Raw genomic sequence first — 24,159 nt, forward strand, 5'->3', positions numbered from 1 at the left:
TCCAGGCACAGGTTATTTGATGTTTACAAACTAACTTTTATCTAGTCTCAACCATTAAATTAGATGATTGTCAGTACCATTTATTACGAAAATAACTTTCACATTATAGGGGGTAGGAAGAGGTCAGGCTTAGAGGATAGGAAGGTCTAATCAGGTCTTTCATGAGTTTTTTACACCGCTTTCCTTCAATCTAGCACCCATCAGGCTGGATCTATAACTCCTTAAATTTTTAAGCTAGCCAGGCTTTGGCCACAAAGCTGGGAGATGCTATCCCAACAGAATTGGAAGATGCCAGTTTGGAAATGACTAGTTTAGGTACTTTCTTCCCATCTATACTTTCAGAATTTATGATTAATTCCTTCTATGTGTACATTTCTGCAAGACACACAATTGCCTTTCAAGCAGCAGAAATGCATCACTAGAACAACAGGCACTAAATATTCCACAGTTGTCATCAGGGCTGCAACTAGTCTGGGGGAAAGCAGGGCATGTGCTCTGGGCACCGCGCTGGGAGGGGTGCCAAAATGAGCACTGGGGGGGCGCCAAAATGGGTGTGGAATCCATGTCTGCCCCAGGTGACACAGACCCTAGTTGCGGCATTGGTTGTCATTCTCCAAGCAACACAATCTGAGTGCATGAATACTTCAGGGATGAGATCATCTCAATATCAATGAACAGGAAGGGCGACTCTTCCTGAATAACACCATTTTTTAAAAAAGTTGATTTTTGTGTTCTGAAAGAAAGCTTAACAGGCAGTGGTGATGTAGGCATGGTGTTTTTCAATGGGAGAGAAGTTCAAGAAGAAGTGTGGAGTGGTCTAATATATTCCTGTCCCAACGAAAACCAGGCTGTCCTATATAACACTTGGCAGAAGGTGAGATCTTTTGTGCTTGTGTAGAGGTGCCCTCAGCTACCTCCAGGAGGGCACCACTTGCTTTTCCTTTTGATGCTTCCAGCAATTGATGCAGCAGTGGCTGTTGGTACAGCAATGACCAAAAGCTTCCAAAGAGCCCCAGGCTGGCAATGACTGTCCCAGTGTGCCTATGCAGTCCATACAGCAGTGAATGGCCAGCGAGTGGCTCAACTGGTTACGGCCCAGCAGTGAACAAAGCAGAGATAGTCTCTGCCTGTCCTTGAGCCTTTCCTAGCAATCAGTGTGATGGTCTGAGCTGGGACTGTCCAAGAGGCTCGAAGGCACAGGATGACGCTGCTGCTTGCAGTGAAACATGCTGGAAACATAGAAGGCCTGGAAAGGAAAAGACGAGAAAAATAGCATAAGAGAGCCAGCCACTATAGGACAGGAACAATTAAGAGGGTCAGCACAGTCAAGAGATAATGTCCAACTCCACTAATATTGTACTGAGCCTACAATTTAAATCTGTGGCCTAAAATGCCCCCTTCCAACTCTATGGCTAGACCACTAATATCAGAAATGGAGGACACTGAATCTCAGATTCCCATAAACATGCTTTCAGCTTCTGTCTACCTAAAAGATACACAATTTTCTGAACTCCAGTAAATCTCAGCTTTATGCTCCCTTTGCTGCGCTGGGGGCAGATGGGAAGGGCTGGAATCACACAACCAGGGTGGGAAACTGAATGATTTCCCCCAGGCTGTCTACAGACAATACTTGCAAGGGTGTGTGTTTCCTTCATTAATTTCCTGGCAGCTTGTACTAAGCCCCATGTTCTTGCTAACTTCCCAGACCAGGTCCTTCATCAGTTTCCTCAACATCACAGCAACAGAATCCTTTCGAATGTTACAGAGCAGGAAAAGGGTAATGAAAAAGGGCAAGTAAAAGAATTAAAGAAATTGGAGGACCTCTCCTACAAAGGAGAGCGAAAGCATTGGGATATCTGAGCTGGAGGGAAAAATAGATGACAAAAGAGGGAACACAATCGAATGTTATGAAATGATACCCATCTGATATAGGTTAAATATTCAGTCCCTCTCTCGTGAGCAGACCTCATGCAGATCCCATTCAAAGAATGTTACTGGAGCTACAAACAGGACAGGCAGAAGAACAAATCTCTTCTCTCTAAGCATAGTTAATGAGTGAGGATTCACAGCCACTATGTCCACTAGCACTGACAGCTTGAAAAGAGGCGGAGGACAACAGAAAACCAATCAATAGCAATTTTCCATAATAGCCAAATGAAACCTGCACGTCAAGAATCTGCTGGTGGGCAAACGGGGACACAAGCCTGTGACCTTTGAGCTTAATTTGTGAGTCTCTAGAAGCATCTGTCTGACCAGGATGCAAAACCAGATGGGCCTTTGCGGTAATACATGGTTGCCCAATCAGCATGCAATTATGTATTTAGTATGTAAAAGTGTTTGTTAGCAGGTCCAAAATAAGGACTATCTGTTGCTCAACCCTGCAAATCAGAAGCAGGTCTGTGGGCTTCCCTATGAGAGTAGAACTAACACATGGAAAGCAATTGGCTGCAGAATCAATTCAACTGCAAATTAGAAGTTACCATATCTGGGCTGCAAACCTCCAGGCAACTATAGGATGGCAGGAAAAGCTTAGAATTTTCTGCAAATCTTTGCTGTTACTTTGTGGTCATCCAGATTTTTGTAGCCCAAATACAATAGCCTTATTTGAAACAATTTCAAGCTTGCTTGATCAAGCATGTTTGTGCATGTAAGAACATAAGCAGTGCCCTGTTGGATCGGATCTGTGGGCCATCTAGTCCAGCAGCCTGTTCTCACTGTGGCCAACCAACTGCCCAAGGAAGCCCACCACTCTCCCAGCAGATGGCCCTCAGAGGCAATCCCACTGCCATCGAGGCTAATAGCCATTAATCCCCACAACTTCCCTGAATTGATCCAACACTTTTTGGAAGCCAGCCAACCTGGTAGCCAGCACCACATCTTGTGGTAGTGAATACCAAAGTTTAATTACATGTGGTGTCATTTTTGTCTGATCTGATTCTTCCAGGATTCTATTTCATTGGGTGACCCATGGTTCTAGTATTTTGGGGAAAATAACTTCCCTTTCTCTACTTTATCTAAACCATGCATAATTTTTTACACCTCAGTCATGTCCCATCTCATCTGCCTCCTTTCTAGATTAAAAAGCCACAAATGTTGCAACTTTTCCTCATGGGGAAACTGTTCCAGCCCCTTGATCATCTTAGTTGCCCTCCTCTGAACTTTCTCTGGCTCCACTATATCCTTTCTGAGATGCAATAACCAGAACCGCACACACTATTCCAGATGTGGTTGCACCATTAATTTATATACTGGCATTATGATACAGGTATCTCTGTTTTCAATATTGTTTCTTATTATCACTATCATGCTGTTGGCCTTTTTTTTCTTTTACAGCGGATGTACAAATAGTTAAGATTTTTGTCCTGCCTTTTCTCTACCATGTGCATCCCTCCAAGAACCCTGTAAGATGAATTAGGATGAGAAAGAATGATGGGCCCCAATTCTTCCAGATAGCTCCATAGACAAGCAGAGACTTAATCCAGGGTCTATGATCCTAGTCCAAAATTGTATATCACTTTTGGTTATCTAGAAAAATAGATAATCCAAAATAAAAAGAGAATTTAACTTTACTTATGATAGAATAGGGGTCACTTTAGTATAGAATTAAAATAAATAAGGCCAATCTCTGAATGTAAGAACATAAAACAATGGAGGTGAGACAGCAGCTTTCCCTATCTGCTCACTTTCAAATCAGTTGGGCTATACCTTCCATCATTCCCAACCCAACATGGGCTATAGCTTGCTGGCTTCTTGTCCAAACCCACCCCTGTCTTGCCCTGCCCTTCTTTTACCCCCCAAAGGGAAGCCCTTATCTCCTGTTTTGTTTTGGCAATAGGCTCAGTTGAAGTTAAGGGAAGTTGTTCTTAAGCATGATTGCTACACAGGGGCCCAACTGCACAATACGGCTAACCCAGGCACCTCCCCTTTCCCAGCGGCACACAGTCAACAATGTTTAGTCAATTGGGGAATGACTAGTTTTCAATATCCTGCTGCAAAGGTGGCTTGAAGACTTTAACTTCCTGTCCTTTTTCTGTCTGATTGTGGGAGTGTGAAACATAAAATGAACACAGAGTTCCTACAGAAGCCCCCTTGGGGGTGGGAGGCTACTCTGCAACTTTAACTTTGTTTCAGCAGCCAGATCAGAGGGTTAGCCCTCAGTTTGGCTGTCAAAGCTGACAAAGGACCTAAAGATGGTTAAAAACTAAACCTCTCTAAATCCAGTGCTGACTAGGCTTAAGTGTTCACATGACCTACTTCCCTGCACCCCCCACCTTCATCAAACATATTGTGCAAACAGGCCCAGAGTTTATATTGGGGAAGGAAAAAGTAACCCAGCCTTCCAGAGTTTGATTGCTTTCCACCACACATATGGAATTCAACTCCCCAAAGTCTCACGCTGGCCGGCAAATTCTGGGAAGTGAAAGTGGCAAAAGTGCTAATAACCAGGACTTTTTAGATAATACACTATAATTCCTTCTAGATCTCTCTCCTGCAGCCCAGAATGAACTAACTCCTTCTCACCCACTGAAAGGCAGACAGAGAGGCAAAAGAGGGTCAGACAGACTGACAAACATGGGTTATAACTCACCACCCAGTAGGCTACAAGCGCTCCTTGGAGCAATCCCACAACCACATCGGATGGATGGTGCCGATAGTCTGAAATGCGAGTCAGTCCTGTGTACATGGCCAACACCAGTAACACAAACTGGACCAGTGGGCGGAGCAGTCGAGCACCTTGCCAGGTGAACCGGGCCTGCAGGTAGAACTAGGGGAACAAGTAGCAGAAACGGGATATTCAGCGAACAGTAGTTCCGCAGAAAGTTTTTTTTTCAATCAATTCGATTGTTGTACACCACCCAGAGTTGCCTTGTGTGAGAACAATAAACAAACAAACAAACAAATAAAATCTGCTTAAGTCTGCAGTCATAAACAGGCAACTCTGGCAGGAGCAACAGTGACAATCCAGGAATCTCAAAGCAGTACTCCAGAGAATTTGGAGAATTAAGGGAAGGGGCTGACCACTTAGATGCAGCTTGGAAATGCATAGAATGGAGCTTTTTGCTTAGCATAATAGATTAGCCAATCGGTGCCCAATGCTGGCAGTTAGAAATCATCCAGGTTCTATTATGAGAAAGGAAAGCAGGATGAGAGCAACAGCTTTAACCCTTGTATATTCTCCAGCTGTAGAAGGTGACCAATGGCAACAATTTTTTAAAAAAACATATGGACAATTCATGCAGAATTGAAAGTTTACCAGGTTCCACATTGCCTTGAAAATTAGCTGCCCACAAGTGCCTTCTATGCATGGGGGGCAACGCTGATGTTAGGGGAACAGAGGGAGAGAGCTAGATACTTGTCCCTGCTCTCCCTCTTCCATACGTAGGTGGGCTACATCTTGCAGACCACCTGCATAGGATGGCAACAGTGACGGATTCCAGAAAACAGTACACTGGACCTACTGAGAAGATCTTTTTCAATAGCAGAGACAGGGCATCCCAAACGGGCATCTCTTTCCCACCCACTCCAGAGGCAGGCTTAGAATTTCTTTCTGAGTCCGGTTCTTTGGGAGGGGATAGCCCCTTTCTCAGTTTTGGAAAAAGGTCTCAGACTTGTATTTCTATTACAGTTTCCTCCATTTCCTCTATAATTTCCATGAACAACCCACATCTCAACTTCAACATGGTTGGCTGAATTCGCTACAATTGGCTGGGCTCACTTACCATGGGCCAAACTCAAAAATGGATGTACAGTATTGCTATTTGGTTTCATATTACATTTAACTCATTCTCTATTTACACAGCAAATTCACACAATAAATCAGACAACTGTTTTTGTCCGCAGTGGAAATGGCAATTTGGGAAGGATATTAAGTTCTGCATCCCCAGCTTTCCCTCCAAATCTCAATTCCAAAAGTTTTCTGGGAGGAGTCAATGAATATCTAATCAGTGAAGTTTGTGGATAGACCTGCCCCAAGACAGTGGTAATCCAGAAAACCCCCCTCCCTTCTTTGGAAGAGGAATGGGAATGTGCCTTCAATGTATTTAAGTTCAGAAGCATAGCTAAAATGAAAATCTGAATCAAGAAGAGAGTAGACAAAAAGTAGACATTTCAGAGTGCCTGCTAACTAGGAACCAAACATGTTTTTCCTAATTTCTGGAATTTTCTGCTATCTAGGAGGGTTGGGTTGCTACGAAGGACTCCTGGCTCCCATTCACACAGACAAGCTCTGGGGGGTTACTCCATAAGACAAACTCTTCATATGATACGTCTGCCAACTGTATTTCCCACACCAGTATAAACCTTTGAGGGTTTTTGTTTTGTTACATTTTAATGAATAATTTTGAAGCTACAAAAGAGCATCCTGCACCGGTGTCATCAGGCTGCTCCTCCACTGGGTTGTGTTGTAAGCAGCTATCTCATATGGCTGCTACCTGTATGAAGCTGTCTTCTTTTCCCTGAGATTCATGTAGTGTGATGATCCGCCCGCTCCCCAAATGTCACTTCTGTAAACCTGAAGAGAGGAACTTACCACCAAGTACATCATGGTATACATGGCAAAAGAGGCATGGCCAGAGTAAAAGGATTTTCTGGAAGAGAAAATAAGATGTTTCTCTGAAGAGCACATGATACTTGCTGCTTAGTTTGGCACGCTGACTCCAGCTACAAAATTCTTGCAATGTGCTCACTACACCACAACCTTTCTCTGTCTACACTAAACGGTTTTCTTCTGATGCCCATTTCATGGTTTGATGGCTATCCAGAAAGGGTCCAATCCCACCAATATTAGTTGTGTGTAAGTACCCCAGGACTCAATGCAGTTGACTGCATCATTAAAATTATTTTAGGGAGACCTAGATGCCCCTAACTTTCATTGGATTGAAAGCGTGAAGAGATTAATTTGGTTAAAAAGCCCAGATAGGGTACCTTTAGTCTAACAGTCACCGGGATCATGAAGGAGGGGGTTGGACCATTACAGAAAACGTTTCTTAGTTCAGGGAGAGGGGGAAATATGAGAAACAGACTCAGAGTAACTCCATCTTAATTATGCTAGGTTTAAGTTGATCTGGAGAAGTGCTTTGACAGGCTTTTAAGATTTTGTGGGGTACACTAGTAATAAAGGTCTTTCCAGAAATCCAAGTGATTCTTGAGTTTGCCAGCCTTGCAGGGCTTGACACCCAGTGAAAGCTGACGTCAGTTTTGTGGATTTTAGATCAGGGTAGCTAACAGTAAGACTGCAATACAGTATATGCATTGTTCTCTAACAGAAGGCTCACTTTGATCCATCTTATTTATCAGTCTTCCCTGTTTTTTTAAACATTCTGTCTCCTCCATTCCCATCATGATTAAGCTGATAGCAAACCTATTCGAATCAAGGATGGAGCCAGGCAGGGATAGAATAGAAGGCTGGAGGGAGGTCAGCTGCAGGTAGAAGACAGATTTTGTACAAGTTCCTTTTGCTTCTAAAATGAAATCTGATTCCATTCTTCCTTTGAGGCTGGGATAATGACATACTGAACTGCATAGGCCTGCCCCACCACTTCATCTAGTTCTGACTGGATAAACTGCCCATCATCATTCCAACTTACACCTTCTCAGTCCAGATACCCTCCAGAACTTACATGAAACACAACTGCTGGAGTGTGTTTCAGCAGGAGGAATCAGAAGAGACTGATGTTTCCAGGGTAGAGGAGTAGGTGATGGTTGAATATCAGATCAGGAGAAACATGTAATGGTAAAACAAAGAATAGGGGAAAAAAAGAGGTTTCCTACTGTCCCAAAAGACAATGCAAGCCTTGGATGGCACAAAACCTGCCGTCTACCTTGTTGGCTGGAGCCTGTGGGATTGACTGTGGCAGAATGGGCAACCCAAGATTTTCTCTCCCTGCTCCCTGCCACTTGCAAGGGATACACCACTCAAAGAACTTTGCCACTCCTTGAGACTATCCATCTCAGTATTCTGATTGAACAAAACTTGCCATTGGTGCAAGAAGGTGACTGTCCCTCTTTTGTACTTCACTTCTACTGTTTCTTGTGGGCAAGCTTTTTTAAAGATTTCCCTTTTTATTACACCAAAAACTTTCTATTTCTTGGATCTAGAGATGTACCCTGATATATTGGCTTCACTTTCTCATTTTTGCAGATTTCAGGTCCTCCTCTCTCTCTTCAGGTTTATCTTCCAAAGGATGTTCCATGATAAAAGCTACTGGGACCCTCCATACCTGATCTAACTTGAGACCTGAACCAGCAGCCTCAGTGGCAGCAGAGAGGATGATGAATTCAGATTGATACCTGGCACTGATGTCTGTGGTCAGACTACCTCTTGACATCACTTTGGAAGCTGAACCTATTTATCCTCCTTCAGAGTCCAGATCAAGCATGGACACATTTTTGTGGCTGATAGTCATAGTCTTTGAGGCTGCAATTGCAGAGGTGGGCAGATTTTTTTGCCCTCTTTCTGGTGAGGAACTTTTTGGTGGCTCCAGGGCCTACAAAAAGGGAAATGGGACCTGCATGTTGCTCTCATTTTGCCCACCTTTGAGCCAGACCTACACAATTCTTAACTTTTCTGGCTAGCATGACCCACTGGCTGGGTTGTAAACTAACTTAGCTGGAGGCCATCAGTTTGAGGAAGACTGTTCAGAAGGACAGTGGGAAATTCAGTCCATGAATCTGTTTCACAAGCATGCAGTTTGGCTAGGATGTGAAACAACAGGAATAAAATACACATAATCTGTCACTTTTCTGTGAGCCATTGTCAATATGCCATTTGGGGGTTGGCCCTTGAGAGGTTTTCACAATACACACCTGGCCTCTTTTTCCTTAGCCTGGCTACCAGTGCAAAGATAGTCCTCCAGGTATCCAGCAGAGCAGCTGATGTGAGTGAAATTAGGCCGACAAACAGCCAGAAAATGTGGACGGAGGCGACCCACGGCAACTTTTGCTATGTTAGTGAGCGACAGGCCAACACTGCAGCCGAAAAGGAAGGCCCCAATTTCTTTATAGAGGGCAGCCGCATAAGGATTGAAGATTACAGAGTGTGAACTGCGAGGAAGATAGTGCACATGGAAGATTTCACATACAGTGATCTGCAAGAAAGAACAGAGATGTTGGTTGACAAGCAATTCTGAAACGTGGGAGTAGGGGTAGGAGACCAACTGTTTCTTAGGTAAACAGTAAATCTCACTGTCTCAGCTGAGTATACAGGACATTGTCTTCATGCCAGTCAGTGGCCGAATTCACACATAATACAAAGCCAAGGTTTTTAAACCATGGTTTCTTGGAGAAGCCATAATGGTTTGGTTCACATACAACACAAATCATAATGGGTGGATTAGCACATCACATAAACAGGCCACTTGAAGGCTTAGTGTTGTGTGTGAAACATGCAAGAAGAATCAAATTAGGAGATGCTTTAATATTGGAAGAAAACTTACTTTTCCAAACCAGGTTTCGCTACAGTGATGGAAAAGGGATATGCAATGGGAAAGGGATATGGGGGATCCCCCTTTCCTGAGAAGGGTACTGGGCATTGGTCTAAGAAGCCAGGAGAAGGCTTAAGGATACAGAGGCCATCATGCTCAGCAGGGGGACCTGCTGAAGGAAATGTGTCCAACTGCAAACTTCATTCTCTGAGCATTTGGCCATAGGAATTCCATAGTCAGAAGCTGTAGGAAAAGCCCAACGTTCATTCATTCATCCCTCCCTCCCTCCCTCCTGACTCACTGCTAAGAAGGGGATGAGGGTGCCTGCTGCAATCAGCACTGTGTCGGGGATGGTCTCGGGATGATGCAGGGGGTAGCTGATGCTACTGTCGTTGCAGAAGAAGCCACGGCGCACTGGAGAAATGAGGCCAACTTCACAGATGAAGAATGGGATGAAGGCTACAGAAACAGGACAATTTTTTTTTCTTTTTCCTTTCTTTTCTACTTATTAGGTATTCTAATTTTTGTTAAATTTCCTTTGTCTATCTTCTTTCTTCCTTTTATCAACATGTAAATACATACTTACATAAGTAACAATTCAATAGAGATTTTAATATTAAGTAATTAGCTTGAGATTGAAACCATTATAATCTAATCAATAATTTGATGTGAGTTGCAGCAGTTCTTTTTTAACATTATATTTACCTTTGGATGAAAAAGCCAAATAATTCTATGCTTGTAATATTGACATCCTAAATGGTAATTAATATTGATAGATTTCCCCCCCTTTTCTTTCTCTATTTTCAATTCTTAAAGCTAGCTAACAAATACAATGTTAATCATCTCTAATGACATCACATAAACATCACAATACAATGTATCAGGATTTATAACAATATAATAAAAAGAAAAAAGCAACAGGACAAAGGGAAAAACAACACATGTGCACTTTCCCCAACCTGGTGCCTCCCAGAAGAATTAGCCATGTTGTCTGGATATTGAGGGCATCTGAGTTGAGTCACAACTGACCTGAATTGTGGAAGGATGACACAATTCTAACCCTTAAATTTCATTAAACTATACTTTCTCATGGCAAGAATAAGAAATCAGAGCAGGTCCATCTAAATATAAGATTGGCCTAATTCTCAGGGCCTGGCTGATCCCCAGCAAGCAGATGTAGCCCCTGTCTAGACACCTCCAAACTTTCTCCTCCAGAAGGGAACAGCCAGTATGTATTCCTGTGCTCTGGGAAATGCAAAATGCTGCACTGGTGCTGTGTGACACTGTCCCCACGGATACAAGGTATATCCAAACTGTCCTTGCAACTCATAGGGCCTTCTTCCAGGTATGTAACATCTGTAGTAATTATGGACATTTTGCTAGTAAATAATATACACAACAGTTTTCCTGGGAACTTAAAAGTAAGTCTCTCTACACTTGCTATGTCATAAAGGTAAAGGTAAAGGTTTCCCTGGACATTAAGTCCAGTCGTGTCCGACTCTAGGGGGCGGTGCTCATCTCTGTTTCAAAGCCGAAGAGCCGGCATTTGTCTGTAGACACTTCCGTGGTCATGTGGCCGGCATGACTAAACGGAACGCTGTTATCTGCTCGCTGAAGCGGTACCTATTAATCTACTCACATTTGCATGTTTTCGAACTGCTAGGTTGGCAGGAGCTGGGACTAGCAACGGGAGCTCACCCCGTCACGTGGACTTGAACCGCCAACCTTCCTTTTTTTAATTATTTTTAATTTTTTAAAATAGTCTTTATTAAATTATTTACAGAAATAATACAAACATAGAATGACAAATCAACAATAAACATAAAATGCAAAAACAAGAGAAAGAAAAAAGGAAAGGAGAAAGAAGAAAGAGAAGAAGAGCTTTAAAAGAAAGGAAATGGATTTCCAACTCCCTAAGTAATACAATTTTATACCTTAACTAAATAATTTCTTTTCACAATTCACTAATTTGGTTACAATAATTCTACAGTTCTATTGAGATTATATAAGTCAATTACATAATATTTACATCTTGTATTATATTCATATGTTTTACACATTTACGTTAATTTTTGGGTCGATTCTACATAGTTGAAGAAGGGGGTCCAGTCATTCTGAAAATCCTCCACGTTTTTATCATTTAGCTGGTCCGTAAGTTTTGCCATCTGTGCCAGATCCAGGGATTTAAATGTCCATTCTTCCATTGAGGGGGTCAGTTCTTCCTTCCACTTTGATTTCTTCCTTCCACTCGAACCGCCAACCTTCCGATCGGCAAGTTCAGCAGCTCAGCGGTTTAACCCGCAGCACCACCGCATCCCTTGCCCACTGCTATGTCATAGTTTACTTATTTCTGTCCTGCTCTTTCTTCTGTAGAGACCCATCTAATATCGAAACCTGGATTAGAGGTGAGGACAAGCAATTCTGCAACCTAGAGCTCCTCCCTTCCTGAATGCAGCTGTGAAGGGATCCAAAAGCTCCAGGTTGATTTACTGCATCTGAAGATGTCATCTGACGCTAATCTGAGATAAATCTCAATATAGACAGCTGCACACATTTTATTGTGGTTTATTTCAACAAACCACAGCTTAAGACTAACAACAGTTTACCTGGGCTGAGATGATATGGCAAACCATGGTTTATCTTAAAGAAAAGCAAAACTTCTGAATTCTTCCTTGAGCTGCACTGAAAAAAGGGAGCACATGAGTCTGTGGCTCCCCATCATAAAATGCAAACACACCTTTCTTCTCAGTAATTAAAAGTACACAAGGTAGGCTATTATTATTAGGCTGAGGGAATGTAATGAGGTTGTGGTTTGTTGAACCCCAGTGGTTGGGTTTACATAATATACTAAGTCTAAACCAAACCAAACCAACCACACTGTAGTTGCAAATTCTCTCCCTAGGTCTCATAAGTTTTTTCTCACTTACAGCTAACTACTATAAGCAAAGTGGTGGATGCACCTTTGCCTCATTTAGCAAAAATAATCTTTCTGCTGTCAAGTTGCAGGACAAAATAGCTGTACATAATGCTTATTGGTTGACATCCACTGGTTCTGTTCAGATAAATGCTTAGCTAGGTCAGGTACAAGCCTATCAACTTTATTCACACAATGTGATGTGATTGATTTGTTTTTTCCCTTGGTTAGCTTTCTTCTGGCCCTGAATCTTCATCATGATTCAAGTCATTGTATTGTACAAACCAAGAAAATGGGTTCATTTTGTAATCTTATATATGTTGTCTGAGTGCAGACATAATGTCACCAAGAAGCCTTCCCATAGTTCTGAAGCTGGTTTGCACATTAAAAAAAGTGACAAATGAGTGGTTGAACATGATGCTTTGAAAAATAAAAGTAGCTAGGTGGGGAGCTAACCTGAGTCATGGGGAAAGTAACAGGAAGGAAGACTGAATCAAAATTTGTTGTTGAAGGGATGCTGGTTTCATAATGTGTTTGTAGGAGTCTCTGTCCTGATTCACACATTGTGCTAAGCCATTGTTTTAAAACCATGATTTGTCAAATAAGGCTTGTCCAACATGCTATACCTAAACAGCCCTCACGAGCTGTGAAACCAACCAGTGTTTTTGTTTTCTAATTTATTGGTTGTCCAAGGCAGCACTATACTTATATGAGAAGAGGATCTTTTCGCTCTTGAAGACACCATTCTCATAGAGCAGTGTTTCTCAACCTTGGCAGCTTAAAGCTGTGTGGACTTCAACTCCCAGAATTCCCCAGCCAGCTTCAAGCTGTCACGGTTGAGAAGCACTGTCATAGAGTATGAACTTCCACCATGTAAGGCCCCTCTTCCATCTGCTGCTACCATGAGAATGATCTTATCATGTCTTGTCAGGGGGACTTGGCTGCAGAGAAATGGGGAAGGACAGGGAAAGTGTGGTTAACATTAAGAAGGATGGGAGGAGACGGGGACAAATTGGATGGATGGATGGATGGATAGATAGATAAATAAATTCTGGGAGCCAAAGATGGGAATGGAACAGATTTGAGCCCTTCTGCCTCAGCCAAAGGGAGGAGAATTATGCTCCCCAAAGCCACCCCATCATCTCCAAACTGAAATGGATGCAGAGAATCAACCACTACTACCCCAGCCTCCTGTCCCCCTCATTCCCTGGTTCTTCTTTCTACTGTTATCAGATTCCCTGGGAAGGGCCAGTGAATTCTACCCGCCACATAGAAGGAAGTAGAACGTGAAACCAAGAAGGGAAGCCTTTGGGTGTGACACAGGATGCTTTGGCCCTTTCTGCCCAGGAACCTTGGAATGCATGTCATTACCCACATCTCTGGGCCCTTGGCACAAAATCTCCACCACGGCCTGAGGGACATGCCAGCTCCCACACCCAGGACCGATCTCCATGCCACTCTACCACATTTAGCACTCAGAGAAGAATTTTGGGAAGCCTGGGCATGTAGAGCAGCCATCCCCAAACTGATTGCCTATCTATTTTTTTCCAATGCAGACTGGAGTTGAAATGCATCATTCATCAATTGCTGCTCCTATTGGGTATTTGGAGACTTACTGTCTTGGCTAATGCTGCTAAGAACGCATTTCCCTAATCACTGAACCACACTTAAAAATGATCATGTAGTTTAGAGTCTGATTAATCATGACAGTGTTTTTAATTGATTGGACTTAGAGCCAACATAGAGAGGAATATTATTGCATTTTTAATAATCAACACATTAACTGAGTTTTTATGAAAATGCTACAGCAGAGATTTCCCCAACTTTGGGCCTTCCAGATATGTCAGAGCTATTACTAGAATCTCAACATAGCTGAACTTGTTTCCAAGTTGAGGTTAAATGTTTGGTGAAGTTCTTATTTGGAGGCAGCATATCAAACCCTCTTCTGCTTCTAAGGTAAAAGTAAAGGTTTCCCTTGACGTAAAGTCCAGCCGTGTCCGACTCTAGGGGGCGGTGCTCATCTCCGTTTCTAAGCCTTAGAGCCGGTGTTGTCATAGACATTTCCGGGTCATGTGGCCGGCATGACGACACGGAACGCCGTTACCTTCCCGCCGAAGCGGTACCTATTGATCTACTCACATTTGCATGTTTTCGAACTGCTAGGTGAGCAGGAGCTGGGACTAGCAACGGGAGCTCACCCTGCCGCGCGGTTTCGAACCGCCGACCTTCCGATCGGCAGCTCAGCGGTTTAACACATAAATAGAACAGGATCACCATCTACCTAAACCACTGGCTTTCTGTGTGATGGATGCATGTACAACAATAGCTTCTAAGCTATTATACTGATATTTCAGCAGGGAGAGTTGGAATAACAACAAAAAACGGGCAGTGTGGTGTAGCCACAAGTGCAATAGGGCATAGGATTTTCACACTTCCATGTTGCCCCATCATAACCATTTCTGGAAGATAGGAACAGATGGCATCATCTTCAACACACTTCCAGCCTGCTACAAATGCAGCCCCCTCCTGGTGTTTCCTGGCTACACATCAAACATGTTTTTTTTCCTAGCTTGTGTTGGGCTGGCGCTGTCCAGGTTGCCTGCTGCGCTTCCACTCCTTCTAGGCAAGCCCTTGCGTTTTTCCTGATTGCTGTGTGCAGTGGCAGGAATCCCCCCTCGGTTCAGTCAAAGGTTGCTGCATTGCAGCACCATTTTGGGCCTGCATGCTACTCTCACCAGTAGAACGTCCTTCCCCACCCCCAGTTCACCAGTGCATTCTCAAAATAGCTCTTTTTGCTTATTATTTATATAGTTTTTGAAAAACCCCTTCAAAGTCAATGCATCAAAAAGCACACATATTCAGGCACTTTTAAAATAAAAGTTCTTTTCTTGCATTTTCCCAGGTTTTGTTGGGCTCAGTAAGACATGCCTACCCCCCCCCCCCACCCAGAAAATAAGGTGATTGGCAATTGCTTTCCTGGCATGGAAAGTTGGGAGGGCACAGCAACAGGAGAAATGTTTGGGGCGGGGGGGCATAGTAGCCAGTAGTCCAGACTGAAATCCTGGCAAGTGTCCCAATCTCGATAGAATTTCCTTAAACTAGCTCAGAGTTCAGCTGGCATCAGCAGGGGACAACAGTAGTGCAGAAGTGCCCCTAGACTCGGACTTGGGAAATTGTTTTCCAAATTCGAAGTGTGACCATGATGTTTAATAGATGCACTTTGGGCAAGTCATTGGCTGAGCTGACCCAGTGCACTAAGCCACAGTTTGGTTGATTGAATCAACTATGAAGACTAGATTCATTTAATCTGCTAAGACAAAAAATACTGTTTACAAACCACCAAGATCTGGTTCACCCAATCCTCAAAATCAAAGTCAAAGCCAAATCAAATGCATTGTGACATGAGTGAACTGTGTTTCTCTGTCTAACAGTACCTGGAACTTCCTAGGAGCAAGAACAGGATTCAGGTAAAATAAGCAAATGAAGTTTGTGTAGGAGCAAGAGTACCTTCTGCAGTCCAACAAGGGTCAAGTTGCAGACAGCTGAGGCAGAACAGTCATCAAGGCAGAGAATGCCACAGGCTGGCAATCAGGGTTTATCTGTCAACCATCCAAGCCTTGAGGGGACAGCTGAGCTGGGCACATGCATCTATGCTCCTCCCCTGCGCCCCTAAGTAGTTTCTCTTTCTCTAGGCTGCCTTGAGAAAACTCCAGTTTGCCAACTGGATCCCCTGGGAATCCAACTCTTTTGTCTTTTTCAGGAGTGGTGAATAGCAGGAGGAGAAGAATGAAGACAACAGTGCGTAGATCAGGATGGAAGGGAACCAGACAAAAAGCTCAAGGACCGGAGCCATGGAATCAGATGCTAGAAGAACAAGGGCAAGGCCTGGCCCCTTGGGAGCTACAAAGCATATTCCTTCACAGAAATGCAATGAAATCTGGACCCCTTGGGATTCAGAGGTGATCAGAGGTGGGATAGCCAGCAGTAGGGTCTCAGGGACGACATGTTGACTGTCCTGGACCAGCCCAGTGAGGGTCCCTGATCCTTCGAGGACATACACAAGCCTGGCTCGCGTGTCCCAGTTATGCTAATAAGTCTCCCTTCAGTCTTTGTATTTTATTTGATGGGTATTTCCAAGAAGCCACATATTCCTAGGCCTTATCCAAATTCTCCTCTTACCCCCTTTCCTAGTTTTCTCAAGGTCTTTCTTGCTAGCTCACAATAACCTTTCCAGGTTCCCACAATAGTCGCCTCTCGCAATCATCTTCCCCCAGCTCACCTTATATGGTGCCCCAGTCCTCCCATGCATGTAGATCTTCCCTGGCACTTGGAGGGAGCTATTAATATCCACCCCTCTTGGCGCCCTGAGGTATTCCCATTGCCTTTCTTGGCCAACTGCCCAGGTGCAGGCCTGAGAGACAGCAAGGCTGGGCAAGCAGTTCCACCAGGCTGAAGGTCCCCCGTCTGAGGTTCTGATTGGATTCACACATTAATCTAAGCCACAATGTGTTTTGTTTTCTACTTAGAACAAAGCAGGTGGGAGATATGGTTTGCTTATGGTTTCTTGACTTATTCTAGTTTGTTTCTGTGTTTCTCTCTCCTCTAATAGACTCACTAGAAGCGCAAGACAAGAGCAGCTAAAAAAGTGGGGAAACAAAGCAAGACAAAAAAGCCATGATTGTTTTGTTTCTTTGCAAGACAGGTTCTAGCTTGCTGAACAAACCATGATACAAACAATCCATGCATGAAACTGGCCTGTAACTGCAAAGCAGCTATATCCTGCAGTCCAACCACTCCACAAAAAGGGCCCTGCTCTGTGCCCTGAGTGACACTCCTTTGACATTATTTGGCAGGGTGTTATTCCTGGTCTCTGAACAACAGGCAGCAGCCTGCCCGGCCCCCTCCCACAGCAACACCCAGGAGAGCAAGACTCAGCCTGTGATGTCTTCCCAGTTCAGAGAAAGAGGAGAAGGTTCAGGAAGAACTGAAAGTAGGAAAGCAGTGGAGGGAGGCTGGAGAAAGCTCACAAAGCTGGGTTGGGATCAGCTGCAGAAACAGAAGCAGGCTGGAGTGCTAGCTGGGGATAAAACCAGGATCCTTCTTCTCTGGGAACAGGTTTTGCCTGCCTCCAAGGTTGAAACCCCTCCCCCCCACAAGTCTACCTGAGCTTTGCTAGCTATAGGTACTTCTTGGTCAACATCTCAGGGACAATCCAATTCTTATCTGAGATACTCCCTGAATGCTTCTTCCTGCCTACCAGCCCACCCACCAGTGAGCCAACCTTGTTACCACTGGTTGTCCTAATTCCAAGTCTGCCAAATGGCCTGCAACTGAATCCTTGCTCCTTCCAGACCTCTATGTGTCAAACTCTGCCGATGAAATAGTGGCCTGAACAAGTCAGCTACATACTGGCTGTCCATGTCAGTCCTCTTAGAGAACCCTGGTGCAAATCTCCTTCTTAGGGTCTGGCCAGATTTCCCAACAACCTGGCCCTAGCATCTACCTAATGCTGGTCTAATGTTGTATAGAGTCATAGGATGACTATCGACACAACACGATGAAAGGGATATGGATGAAAAGGCCCCCAAATTCCCAGTATTTCATTTTCAGTATTATACGAATGATCATCCCAACTGCCAAGCCTACCTGCTTTACAGACTAACATTAATTCTGCCTTTCACCCAGGTCTGTCCCAATGGCATTAATTTATCTGACTCTAGCTACAGATACACACTTGCCTGGAATAACAGATGTTTATAAAATCATGGATGAAGAGGAAACTGGATGGACATTTTTACAACATTCTTTTGAAAGTATTAAAATTCAAGCATCAATGAAATTTATTAGAAACAGATTCAGGACTAGATTCTACAAATACTCTATCATCTGGTGCACATCATTATTATGCAGAATGACTGCTGCATTATTTGGTAATGGGCACACAGAGAGAACAACTATCCATCAGAGAGGTTAGCAGCAATAGCTAAAAAGGAATCCCCCCCTTTCAAATACAGTGTGCCTTGGCATCTCAGCTACTGGAGGATAAACACCAGGGAACAGCAGTGGGTGTTCTAAAGGTAGCGAACTGGCCATTGCTGGGTGTAGAACAATTTCCATTTTTTTTTTTAAATAAAGGTTTGCACATGCTAATAGTTTCTTGATGGTATGCCACATAGGAGAACTATTCCTGCATGAAACATAAAACCAGTGTGCCTATTTCCATCTGACATATGGTAGACAGTGTATCATTTGCTATCTCTGTGATGTTTATGAAGGATCTATTCCTAATTCCTACACAAGGAGAACCAGCGTGGTCAATAGTTTTAGTATAAAAACCTAGGTTTTATACTGGGGACAAGGGGCTCTTAAGGAAGCATTGACACTTAGACAATTTATTTTCTAGAGAAGTAAAAGATATTTTGGTGTCTGAGATGGAACATCCAGATCCCACCTCCTACAAATGATGAATGAGTATAGTCTTTTAGGAAGTTGTCTCACAGATGTCTATAATTCAAAGCTGCTCCAGAGACAATGGGTGCTGTGCCTAGGGACAAATCAGATTTCCCCACCCCTCAAGCTGTGATTAAATATGCCTAGAATAAGGTATCTTGCTTTATTTCACTTCTGGAGGCATTCTCTTCTAAATGGCATGTCTGAAATTTGTTGTGTACCTGTCAAAAGGGTATTTTACCTGATGAATCTAATTAGATTAGACTGGAATCTGATATCCTTACAATATTTCTAGAATTCCCAGATAGAATGCTTCCCCAGTTTTTAAACCATATTGAAAAGTAGGTCTGTATAATACGCACATCTCACTCAACTGTTCTGTAAAAAGGGAGTGCTCAGACACACTGTCCTGTTCACTGCTAACCATAAGGGAGGACAATATGGGTACTTTCCTAGCACCCAACCTCTTCTGCTTCACTTGTAAAGACAGGGTCCCATTTCAAATGTAGTCACATACTTTATAGCTTGTACTGCTGCAGCTGTGAATTGAAGCGATACCTTTGATCTTCAAAATCTACAACTAGCCACTAAAATTTCACATCTGCCATGAACTCATTAGATGGCCTCAGGCAACGTGACCTCTCAGCCTTATCTGCAGGAGAGGGATAACAAGATTGTTCCAAGAACTACAAGATAATAGCTCCAAAGCTCTTTGAATACTTCAGAGCAGCTTCACAACCTGCTGCCTCCATGATGGGTTGAATCATCATTCCCTTAAACTATGGTCAGCATGGGTGGCCGTGCTGGCTGGGGAACATGGGAGTTGTCCTCTAAGATATCTGGAGAACTCCAAGTTGTGGAAAGCTGCTGGAAAGCATTCTATACTTTCTAATGATTATTCTTAAAAACAATTAGCCTTGAAGAGGTTAAAATCCCCTGAGACAGCCTTCCTTCAAGTCAGCGAAAACTGATATCTCTACAGTGGCAGCAAACAGTGAAAACAATTCTTTCCCTTTGCTCCAGTCTGTCTTGCTATCTTGCTTTGTCTTTCTCCTTCGCTTTCTCAGGCTTCATTTCAACTGGGAATACCGTAGACCATCCAGTTTGGGCTATGTTTTCATATCAGAACTTTTTATTTTTTAAAAAAAAAGTTAAATAAAAATAAAATATGGCTTCTTTGGAGACCAACCAGGCACTTCCAGGTCCTTTTGGAATTTATTCAAGGGCTACAGTAATAGCAGGGCACAAAAGGAGGCTGCCATCCTCACCAGGCCCCAGCTTTTGTGTTTTGAAATAAAACTCTCTAGCCTTCAAAAATGTACAAGGCAGCTTGGAAGTAAAGGAGCTGCTTCTTATTGAAATGCAAAAATGGAATATCCTCCTGGAATGAGGACATAAGGATTTAACCCCTCCCCAGCTAGGGCCTTGTTCTGTTCTGATGAATGCGCTTTCCAACTGTCTTCCATGTGTCCCCAAGAACCAAACACTTCTCTCTGTATGTGCTGAGCATCACTCTTGTCCTCCTCACTGCTGAAACTCTGCCAGAAGGTGACTGAAAGAGGGAGAAGCCAGAATTTTCTGATGGCCTGGATTTGAACTGGGGTTTCCCTCATCAGTTCTGTCTGGAAGTTCCCTTATTATTCAGTATCACCCAGCATATAAACAGGGCTGTTTGTGAGCAAAAACCTGGTACGAGGGCATAGAATTTAGTTTCCTGGAAAATGCCACATTCATTTTAAAAAGCAACAACAAATCAGTTTTCTGGCCCTTAGGGTTGGAGACGATAATAAGCTTTGCATATGTGTGGGTAGAGCCTTAGGAAATGTCAGCAGGCAGACCTATGACTGAACTGAGTTCGCTAGGGTCTGGACCTGAATGGCAATATGGACACCACAACTGAGGCAAAAAGGTCCTGTTCCCCATGCCCCATGAGTACTGGGGTTCACAACAGCGGGTATCTTAAACTGTCACTTGGTCTCCTGCAACAATGCCTCCACCACAACGCTTCATCCAACCCAGATCCTAGGCTTAATTCTGGTGGCATTCAGAGGAGAAGATGACTTGGTGCAAGTAGCCCATGGGTTTGATCCAAAACTTCTCCTGGTCTTCTGTCATAAATTGTAACCAAGATTTACTTCCAGAGATGTTACCAAAAGGGGCCCAACCCTCTTATTTGTTACTAATGTCCGTGCAGGGTTTGAGGATAGTTGCAGGGAGTGACTTGTGGAAAAGGGTTTCAGACTTCTTCCTTAGGTATGGATTCTTTCCTGCAACAACGTTTCCTGACAGCTAGCTCAGCTATGAGGAGAGTCCAACTGGAGTCCAGCTGGAGGTGGGGGTGGAGCGAAACCTAAGGGTGAGGAGAATCAGTGGATATAGGGAAGAACTGAAGTCCTGCTTGCTATGCTCACCCACTCTTCTTAAGAATTTTTTCTTATTTCTATACAATTATTAACCAACAAGCAGAAAATCATTAACCAAGAAGCACAAATTTGCAGATATATGCGTTGCTCTGACTCCCAAACAGCCACCTCCCCTTGAATCAAGGCAAAGGCATCTGTGCCCAAAGGTCCTTAGTACCCCTAAAAGTGCCATGCTTACTAATGGCTATAAAGCTTGCCTCCCTGGCAGGAGAACTTCCCACCCATCTGGGAGCCAGTCAATATTTTTGTGCTAGCAATTTTTACCTGTAGCAACTGCTTATTAGATGTTCATCCCACTGGAGGAAGAGTGATGATGAGCAAAATGTCATCCATTACAATTATCTCCTGATACTGTCATGTGGCCTCCACATATCCTGTAGGAAGTGGCACCCACTCACTGCTGCTGCTTTCCCAACAGCAACCTCTGGCACAGCACATACAGAGCTAGAAAGTGGAAGTGAACTTGGACCTTTGAGTGTCACAAATTTGACACCCCATCAGAAACTATTTCTGAAGACTTGACACTGCTCAAGAGCTGTCTGCTCCAACCCAGCCATGGACCACTATGATTCATGGTGGCAAAATTTCACAGCAGATGCTAAGAACTAAATTAAAGCCCTCCAGGAAGGATTAAATAAATATCTGAGCAGGGGTTGGGTCTGCACATTCTAACTCAGAACAGCCTGATCCTGTTGTAGAAATAACAGCTGGGCATGCCCAGTTGGAGCACCCAGTACTGGTTACTCTGATTCTTCCATACGGTAACAAGTTTGGCATTGCATTACCAGATCCTTAACTATCCAAAATAAATGCTACAGACTGCTGTATAAATTAAGCATGTACAAATTACCAGGGATGAAAACTGAGATGATTCAACTTTCCTTTTTCCAGATCAGGATTTCAGATAAAAAAGACTAATTCAACTGCAAGAATCCTTCCACACTCCATTGTGAAAGGTGAAAGGTCTCCTGTGCAAGCACCAAGTCATGTCTGACCCTTTGGGGGGATGCCGCTTTCATGCTGTTTTCTTGGCAGACTATAGCGGGGTGGTTTGCCATTGCCTTCCCCAGCCGTCACCTTCCCCAGCAAGCTGGGTACTCATTTTACTGACCTCAGGAGGATGGAAGGCTGAGTCGACCTGGGCCGGCTACCTGAGAGAGAATCTAGCTTCTGCTGGGATTGAACTCAGGCCGTGGGGAGAGTTTCGGTTGCAATACTGCTGCCTACCACTCTGCACCACACTCCATTACCCACCAGATATGTTGGGCTGCAAACTTTGTCATTTCTAGCCAGCAAGGGATGGTGGGAACTCTAGAGCATATGGTTTTATATAATGAATGGTACCAGAGTGTGAGAGGCTGGATTAGAGAGCAGATCCCCATTTCCCCTTGGTTCAAACAAAGAAAACATGATATGTACATGGACACCCATTTATAAAGTAAGGAGCTACCATTAGGAGCCCAAAGTAAGCTGCTCCATCACTCTGTGGCAGAGAGAAGTTGACTATCTAATTCCTTCCCATTTCCCATTCCTGTGGCAAAATGTCTCTTGATAAACAATTGGCTTGTACTAGTATGTGGAAATTGCAGAGCCCCCATCCCTCACTCACCCACAAGTAAACATACAATATCCACAGCCACCAAGGTCTTCCTCAGCAATGCCCCTGGAGGAGCAAAGCCACTGGGTTGGATTCTTGAGCTCCGCACAGTCACCCGGACCTCTCTGTGTTCACTATGCCACTGCAAAGGCTGCTGGGCCAGAGTAGGAAGGAGTTCAGAGTGATCCTTTTGCATGATCTGTTCAGGTCAGCTTGCCCTCTGCAGGATCAAGCTGGATCCAGTTCCTTAGCCCTGCAAGGAAAGCAGAATCCAGAGGTTCCAGGTGGAGAGGTGATCAACTAGGATCCAGTCAACACTCCTGGCAGCAAAATAAGGGATGCGATGCCGGGGTCGGCAGCAAAGCTGGCTTCTGAGGGTCCCCTGGCGATTCTACCCAACCTTCCAAGGGGCCTGGCGGCGGGGTGGGGTGAGGTTAAACTACACCCAGTAACATTTGTCTCCAAGTTATTAGCCCAGCGCGCCCCGTCGCGAAGGAGGCGCTTTGGAGGCTCTTCTCACGTTCGCTCCCCCGCCAGGAGATGGCAGATCTGGAGTAATCGAGCCAACCGAACCTTGTCGGGGAATGGGGCAACTTCTGGGGAAGCAGTTGCTTCGGGACAGAGACCCACCTGGCGTCTTCGCTTTCTCCTTCAAGCCACGCGCGTCCCGGTCGGCGACTCCAGAACTAGGACGGGAAGCGAGAGGACTTAATCCTATCCCACTCTCTCTTTCCCGGTGAGGTTGAATCTCGGCTGGGCTCAACTCGGTCGCTGCTGGCCCTTCGTTGGTTCCTTCCCTTTCCTTCCCTGACGCGTCCGCTTCGCTCTCCCTTCTGCTCGGCTGAGTTGCCGGAGAAACCGAGCGGGAGAGGAAGTCGCGAGACGGCTGCGATCCAATTCACGTCATAGAATGATTGAATTGGATCGCACGTGCACTTGCGCGTAAGCCCCTCGGCTTACTTCCGAGTCGATTTGCCCCTGGACTCTTGGGAAGCAGAAGAGATCGACAGGGAGGGGCGAAGGACGAGAGATCGGGGCGGCGCGCAGTGGGTCCCCGAGCCAGCCCCCTGCCCCTCATCACTGTGGGCCATCATCGTAATGTTCCGTGCCCAGGGCCTGGGAAGGATCCTGCAAGCCGCCGAAAGATTCCCGGGATGGGAGAAACTGCATCCGCCAGCAGTTCTCCCCTCTGGCAGCAGACGCGCTCCTCACGTCTAGATCCGAGGGCGGTCCCTGTCGTAAGGCACGGTCAGGTGGCAGTTCCGAGAATTTATATAGATGTATGGTCCCAATATTCGCCGACATTACTGGATTATTTCTTCCCCCTCCCCATATCAAAATCCCACATTCTTA

General features: G+C 44.4%; 1 protein-coding gene across 1 annotated transcript; it reads right to left on the reverse strand.

Annotated features, from left to right (window-relative positions):
* On the reverse strand, positions 1-23,958 carry LOC134490974 (phospholipid phosphatase 3-like). The gene is made up of 7 exons (XM_063294377.1): positions 23,437-23,958; positions 22,819-23,059; positions 9,724-9,881; positions 8,806-9,086; positions 6,530-6,587; positions 4,589-4,765; positions 1-1,246 (listed from the first exon to the last, which is right to left on the reverse strand). Exons 2-7 carry the CDS (start codon positions 23,000-23,002, stop codon positions 1,145-1,147), a joined length of 960 nt encoding a protein of 319 aa, XP_063150447.1. The 5' UTR covers positions 23,003-23,059; positions 23,437-23,958; the 3' UTR covers positions 1-1,144.
* Positions 23,959-24,159: the final 201 nt, after the last annotated feature.

The sequence above is a fragment of the Candoia aspera genome, chromosome 2 (genome assembly GCF_035149785.1).
Source record: "Candoia aspera isolate rCanAsp1 chromosome 2, rCanAsp1.hap2, whole genome shotgun sequence".
Taxonomy (NCBI): Eukaryota; Metazoa; Chordata; class Lepidosauria; order Squamata; family Boidae; genus Candoia; species Candoia aspera.

What these genes read in the sequence shown, in the direction of transcription:
- LOC134490974 (XM_063294377.1), bottom strand. Translation starts at nt 23,002, where the DNA reads ATGCAAAAGGATCACTCTGAACTCCTTCCTACTCTGGCCCAGCAGCCT. An exon ending in ATACCATGATGTACTTGGTG is followed by an intron (nt 4,766 to 6,529) that starts GTAAGTTCCTCT and finishes TTGTTCCCCTAG; the next exon opens with TTCTACCTGCAGGCCCGGTT. An exon ending in CGCTTGTAGCCTACTGGGTG is followed by an intron (nt 1,247 to 4,588) that starts GTGAGTTATAAC and finishes TTTCCTTTCCAG; the next exon opens with GCCTTCTATGTTTCCAGCAT.